The 7462-nt window shown below is 48.9% G+C and overlaps 1 protein-coding gene across 1 annotated transcript in view; it reads right to left on the bottom strand.

Annotated features, from left to right (window-relative positions):
- LOC137914025 (gamma-interferon-inducible lysosomal thiol reductase-like) overlaps positions 1-3862 on the bottom strand; it is a 10190-nt gene extending 6328 nt beyond the window's left edge. Inside the window, exon 1 of the mRNA XM_068757643.1 lies at positions 3749-3862. Within this exon, the coding sequence (XP_068613744.1) occupies positions 3749-3862 (114 nt within the window). The remainder of the gene's footprint in view (positions 1-3748) is intronic.
- Positions 3863-7462: the final 3600 nt, after the last annotated feature.

Below are 7462 nucleotides of genomic sequence, written 5' to 3'. Positions count from 1 at the left end.
GCTGAGGCATTCTTTTTCAATCTGTGCATAATTTTGTTCAGTAGTCGTAAGCGCGCGTGAAGCGAATGCAATCGGCTGTCCCTCCTGCATGAGACAACAGCCAAGCCCGCTCTGACTAGCATCGCTCCGGATAGTTACAGGCTTACTAACGTCATAGTAACGAAGCACTGGCATAGTTGTGGCCAGCGACTTAAGCTCTCGAATTGCTGCATCATGTTTGGGCAGCCAATGCCAGGGAGTGTCTTTGTCTAACGACAGTCGCAGCGGCTCAGACACTGGAAAGGTGGGGCATGACTTTGGACAGATCATTTGCAAACCCCACGGGTCGCTGCACTCCTTTTGCATCTGTAGGATTGGGCATGTCGACTATTGCCCTCACCTTTTCTGGATCAGGTTTGAGCTCTGTAGCTGAGAGAACATGGCCATGGAATTGAACTTCAGACATTTTGAATTGTAGCTTTTTTAGCCCTAGCCTCAGCTTAACTTCCCTGCAACGATTTAGCAGCGCAAGAAGTTTGGCGTCATGGTCAGCCTCTGCTTCCCCATCCGTTTCACCGCAGCCCACCACCAGAATGTCATCCGCAATGGGCTCAATGCTGGCTCGACCCGCCAGTAGCTCATGCCGGTTTCTTTGATACACCTCAGGTGCAACAGACACACCAAAGGGCAGTTTCAGCCAGCGCTTCCTTCCCCATGGGGTCCAAAAAGTAGTCATGAAGCTGCTTTCTGTATCTAATTTGCATTGCAAAAAGAAATCTCTGGCATCAACCAATGTGAAAACCCTTGCTTTAGGCAGCTTGTATAGCACACCCTCTAGAGTCGGCATTGTGTAGTGAGAACGCCGCAGGGCCTTGTTCAGGAATTTAGGATCAAGACATATTCTCAGTTTGTTAGGTTTGCTCACTATGACCATGTTACTGATCCAGTCTGTTGGACCTGAAATGGGTGCCATGTGCCCCTCAGCCTCATACTTGTCAAGCTGGGCCTTAACTGCGGATTTCAGAGCAATGGGGACATTGCGGGGCGCACATTGCACCGGCTTTATGTCAGGATCTAGGTCAAAATGTACTTCCCCAGGCACTGCCTCCACTGGTGAATGAAGTACATCGCTGTACTTCCTAATCTCACAGTCTTTTGTCAAATGCCGTGGTGGCAGCAGAGCGTCCGTACCAAGCGCATCATCTGGTATCATAACAGGTATGAAGCCCAGACGTTCACAGGTGTCACCGGACAAGAGAGGCAGCTGCCCTTTCATAACAACTTCAAATGTGAGCTTGTGCTTCTCTCCTCAAACCGTGCATTCTGTATCAAATATTCCAAGCGATTCAATAATCTCTCCCGAGTACAGTCTGAGGCTGGCATTTGCCTTGGGTGCGAGCCTCTTCTGATCTTTGAGCGTCATTATGTTACAGGTGGCTCCAGAGTCTAACTAGCACCTCTGTGATTTGTTGTTAAGCTTTAATGTGACAAACCACTTCTTTCCTTTTGTCTGCCCCACTGCACTGACTCAATCATGTTCAGATTCGACTCATCGCTGCTCTCCCCCGACTCCCCATCCATGCAGAGCACTTTACCTGTGGTGCTGCCCCCTTTGCTTTTCATGCAGACTTTTGCAAAATGGTTATTAGTCCCACACATTTTGCATTTCTTCCCAAAAGCAGGACAGTAGTCCCTGCCTCTCATGTGGGCGTTGCCACAATACCTGCAGTTGTGTTCTGCTGCTCTGTTTGAATCATTCTGTCTTGCTTTGAACTGTTTGGCTGGTTGTTTGGAAGCAGCGTGATCAGGTTCCGTGAGCATTGAGTGTCTTCTTCTGTAAGGTGACTTAGGTAGATTTGGCTTACAGCAGTTACACTCTGCTGCTGGTCGCAGCGTGCGCATGCGCCCGGGCAATGCGGGTGAAGCGTCTTGCCTAAGGACACAACGACAGTGTACACATGTGCCTGAGCCGGGGATCGAGCCGGGGATCGACCCTCTCAACCAATGCGCCACCGTCGCCCCCGTCGTCTGCCCTTAGATCTTCAGCTCTGTCCAAGTCAATTAAGCCCTGATCACCATTTGGTGGGTGGTATGTGGGGCAGCTGGTCAGCACGTGGTCCACAGACTGTGATGGATCCCCACTTCTGCATTGTTGCAGCAAAGCGTCCAACTCCTGTCCGCAGCCGGTTGAGGGTATTCCACTCCTTGTGGGGCAGGTCCTGGCCAGGAACATCTGTTGGATCCTCAATGTAGCGGTGGAGCCTGGATGGTGCTGCCACCTTCCACTGGTCCCTCCATCTGGCCTTCACCCAGGATTCCTTCGGTATGTCAGCTGGTGTCGTGTGAAGCAGTTCTTGGGCCTGTGTGGCAAAAGGGCGACGGGACTTGAGGCGGGTGTGATGTGGTGTCTCCATGACAACCTTGTGGAGAAGGTGGGATTCGCTCAGATGTGCCTTCCGAGCGATAGCTAGTATGGATGCCTCTCGCCTGATCTCTGCTGGGGCGATTCCAGCAAGGACCGGCAGCTGGTTGGTTGGAGTGGCACGTAGGCATCCGGAGACAGTCCGCAGTGTGCTGTTGAGTGCAGCATCCAGCTTATGGACATGAGGGCTACGGCTCCAGACTGGGACGTTGATGCTTTCTCCCTCAGCCTGGTCACAAAGGCATCTATTGACTCGCTCTCCTCTTGTTTGTAACATCCAAACAAGTATCTTTCGTAGATGATGTTTCTTGCCGGCTTGAAGTACCTCTCCAGGGCGTTCAGTATTGCTGCGGGATCCTCCCTCTGCTCCGGCGAGAGGTTGAGGTTGTGCCGGTACACATGCCTGCATTCACTGCCCAGAACGCTACGGAGCGTTGCAGCCTGTATCCTCTCATCTTTCTCCGCTATTCCGGTCACAAGAATATAATCCTCAAATTCGGCATGAAAAACATCCCAATTGGCGCTCCAGTCACCCGTAAAGCTCATCGGAGACGGCGGAGGTATTTTGGCCGCCATTGCTACTGTGGTCACGGCGTTGGGCGATCCGTCTGCTTCGGATATGAATATCGCCAGCCGTCCGTATAGCAACACAAACTATGGTGGACCACTGATAGATCCCACTCCTGACACCATGTTGGTGTCGGTGCTGACAGATAAAAGAATGATGGACACAGGAACACTTAACAGGCTTCATTATCAGGTCCGCTGTTTGGGCCGCGCTGCAGCTTCCGTACAACAATGCGCATGCGCGCAGACAGAGCATGTGATTGGCAGAACACAGAACATCACAGCATGACGTCAGGTCCTGTAACAATGTCTCTGTGGGGGTAGAATAATCAATAATGGCCAATAATAGTTACATTGATGACTGAAAAACTGCTGCGAATAAAAACGATGGTTTTTGAAAAACTCCAGCCAAAGTCACGATTTTTGAAACCCCTGTTTACGCGTCTGTAGCCGGAATTTTAGCTTTCCGAACGTCACTGCCTGCGACGAAAACTGCTCTAACTTCACAATGCTTTAAAAGCCCGGCTGCTGTAACATCCCGACGGTAGAGGGCGCCATCGCAATGCATCGCGAGACTGGATAGTGCTGAGTAAACACTCCTGAAGAAACTGTGTGTGTGATCATTAGAAAGTAGTTTTAGCAGAGCCGAGGGGGCGGAGTCTAACAGCGACGTGTTCACAAGACCTCAGTGATCCTGGCGGAGGGATTTAGAAAGCCCTCCGCCAGAAGACGGCATTCCAAACCGGATCTCCCTTCGCTGAGACGGACCGTCGCTCTTACCCCGCAGTGGAGGGCCGAGTCCACAGAGGAGCGCCCCCTCCCCGCAGGATGGGGGCATGACGAGGGCTGGACGTTAAACCAAATGACGAGAATCAGCAGCGTGGGCGCCTTCATGTCGGCCAGACCACGTGACGTCCCGCGGAACTGTAAACCCGGCACCGATCCTTCGTGCGAGGGAGTTCCCAAAATGTTGCGCTTGGCTCACGCGTCATACGATCAGGGTGACGTCACGTGTAAGGAGAGGACGTCCACGCGAAGGGATTTTCTACTTTATTTCTCCGCATAAATCAGTGATACATTTATAGATCCGAAGTGAATTAAGTTGGAAATGATGTAGTCAATAATCAATCAAATCACGTCATCTGAAGATGACGTCATCTCATCTCCCAAAACACAGTTTTACACCACTAGAGTAAAACTAGTGCTTTATTTTGAAGGCGATGAGCAACCTTCAAAGGAAATGATCAGACAAAAACGGTGAAATAGAAATGATTTAAAGCTTGAATGAGCCGTGAAAGGAATAACCGTCATTGATTATTGATTAGCTGTATGATTAAGTTTGCTCGATCTGGGTCTGTAGCACATCACATGCACGTTTTCTCTATCTTTAATCAAGATTGATACATTTTCTCCTGAAAAATGAGAGAACATGTTGAGAAATACTCTTGTATGTTACAGAACACATTTTCAAAAAGATGGCCACGCCCCTCGACCAGGGTCTGGATCTAAGCGTATTGGTCTCTTCCCACCCTCTGGATGATGCGTTTGTCGGAATATTATCGAAACTGCCCACGGTTACGTGGTTGTGTGTAGGCCCTCATTGGGAGGCTGTATAAGTACACAAGATGAGGAACTAAACCTGATCACATGATCAATCTAAGCATCCCTCAAAATTAAACACCAGCCTTCGGGTTAGCAGAATTACACAGAAAATATCGATTCCTCTCGCGTACAGGCCTCAACACAGTTTTACTTCCAACTACTTCCAACCAAATAAAGACTTCCTATAAAAAGACAGCACAAATTAGAGACTGTTTAATGAACTTTATGACAGTAGAGATGAGATCCCTTCTTCCTGGAACACATTAAACATTAAAATAATATCAACCCCTCGTTGTTTTCCTGCACTACAAACATAACGGTTAAACATTCATGCAACGTTACCGGCGAACGCGTCCTTCTGTGGGACAAAGAAAAGTCTCTCCAACATTCCACATCAAGCTTTTTTAGCAATATCCTCAAAATAGAATGATCTTAGTGATAGTGAAAATGGCCCAGCGTGGACGACTCGCGATGAGTGACCGTCCTCTCATAAAGGCATAACAAAACCAAAAACCACCCAGGAGTGAACTTCATTTCATACGGCTTTTATTATCTTAAAATCATTGCATCGGCCTACAGAACGAACCGTACAGGTGAGTGAGTGAACTCTGAACTCTGAACTTAAGCAAGCCGCACACGAGACAGAAAGGAAGAAGTGTCTGGACTCAAAACGCGAGTGGAGAGAAGAGGACCATTTGATTCGTGCGTAGAGGTCAGCCCGCCTCAACCAAGAGGCCTCCAATGGCTCCCTCTGGTGGAGAGTAGCTTCCTCTGACTGCCCCACTCAGCATGAGAAGGAAGCAGGAAGCAGGTTGATCATTATTCACTCTGCATTTAGAGCAGCAGATTAACCCAAAGAAACATGTTTCACTACAAGTCTAAGAAAAAACAAACTGATCTCGTGCGAGTTTTGTGCGATTCTTTCCAGCCAATTCTCAAATGGATTGTCGTTTGTTGGGTCTTGAACATTGAACTACTGAACACCAGTGAAATAGAATAGCCATTAAAATAATCAAACATCAGGCTGAAACGTGATGATGAAAGGAGAATCAGGGAAAAGAAAGTGCAGGTATTAGCATCAGCATATTTAAATGTAAATCACACACGAGGCGAGAATATAGTGGATACCTTTTGGTCTTCAAAGTTTAGCTAACCTACAGAGCACCTGCTTCAGCATTTCATTTGAGTATCATTTGCTGCGTAGTGCAAAACCGACAAAACATCAGTTGCATGCAAGTCGTACGTCCAACAGTCGCATGCAAGTCGTACGTCCAACAGTCGCTTGCAAGTCGTACGCCCAACAGTCGCATGCAAGTCGTACGTCCAACAGTCGCATGCAAGTCGTACGTCCAACAGTCGCTTGCAAGTCGTACGCCCAACAGTCGCTTGCAAGTCGTACGTCCAACAGTCGCATGCAAGTCGTACGTCCAACAGTCGCGTGCAAGTCGTACATCCAACAGTCGTATGCAAGTCGTACGCCCAACAGTTGCATGCAAGTCGTACGTCCAACAGTCGCATGCAAGTCGTACATCCAACAGTCGCATGCAAGTCGTACATCCAACAGTCGCATGCAAGTAGTACGTCCAACAGTCGCATGCAAGTCGTACGTCCAACAGTCGCATGCAAGTCGTACGTCCAACAGTCGCATGCAAGTAGTACATCCAACAGTCGCATGCAAGTAGTACGTCCAACAGTCGCATGCAAGTAGTACGTCCAACAGTCGCATGCAAGTCGTACGTCCAACAGTCGCATGCAAGTCGTACATCCAACAGTCGCATGCAAGTAGTACGTCCAACAGTCGCATGCAAGTCGTACGTCCAACAGTCGCATGCAAGTCGTACGTCCAACAGTCGCATGCAAGTCGTACGTCCAACAGTCGCATGCAAGTCGTACGTCCAACAGTCGCATGCAAGTTGTACGTCCAACAGTCGCATGCAAGTCGTACATCCAACAGTCGCATGCAAGTCGTACGTCCAACAGTCGCATGCAAGTCGTACGTCCAACAGTTGCATGCAAGTCGTACGTCCAACAGTCGCATGCAAGTCGTACATCCAACAGTCGCATGCAAGTAGTACGTCCAACAGTCGCATGCAAGTCGTACGTCCAACAGTCGCATGCAAGTCGTACGTCCAACAGTCGCATGCAAGTTGTACGTCCAACAGTCGCATGCAAGTCGTACGTCCAACAGTTGCATGCAAGTCGTACATCCAACAGTCGCATGCAAGTCGTACATCCAACAGTCGCATGCAAGTAGTACGTCCAACAGTCGCATGCAAGTCGTACGTCCAACAGTCGCATGCAAGTCGTACGTCCAACAGTCGCATGCAAGTCGTACGTCCAACAGTCGCATGCAAGTCGTACGTCCAACAGTCGCATGCAAGTCGTACGTCCAACAGTCGCATGCAAGTCGTACATCCAACAGTCGCATGCAAGTCGTACGTCCAACAGTTGCATGCAAGTCGTACATCCAACAGTCGCATGCAAGTCGTACATCCAACAGTCGCATGCAAGTCGTACGTCCAACAGTCGTATGCAAGTCGTACATCCAACAGTCGCATGCAAGTCGTACATCCAACAGTCGCATGCAAGTCGTACGTCCAACAGTCGTATGCAAGTCGTACGTCCAACAGTCGCATGCTCAGGAAGTGATCACTTGGAGTTAGGTGGATAAAGGTATGCTTTTTACTCCTAAATATTGTTTTCAGACCAGCACCTACTCACAAATCAGTTAAAAATGACTAACCATTATTACAAACTCTGCTTCATACATAAATACGATTTATTTTCATTGAGCCAACAATGAGTGGTGCCTTTTTAAATCTTTGAGAACTTTCTTAACGGCTCGTGTTAAAGGTCGTGGTCGGCTGAAACCTTCCCAGCCGACGTTGGGTG

Source organism: Brachionichthys hirsutus, unplaced genomic scaffold (assembly GCF_040956055.1).
Source record: "Brachionichthys hirsutus isolate HB-005 unplaced genomic scaffold, CSIRO-AGI_Bhir_v1 contig_261, whole genome shotgun sequence".
NCBI lineage: Eukaryota > Metazoa > Chordata > Actinopteri > Lophiiformes > Brachionichthyidae > Brachionichthys > Brachionichthys hirsutus.
This window is presented reverse-complemented; position numbering and strand designations above follow the sequence as displayed.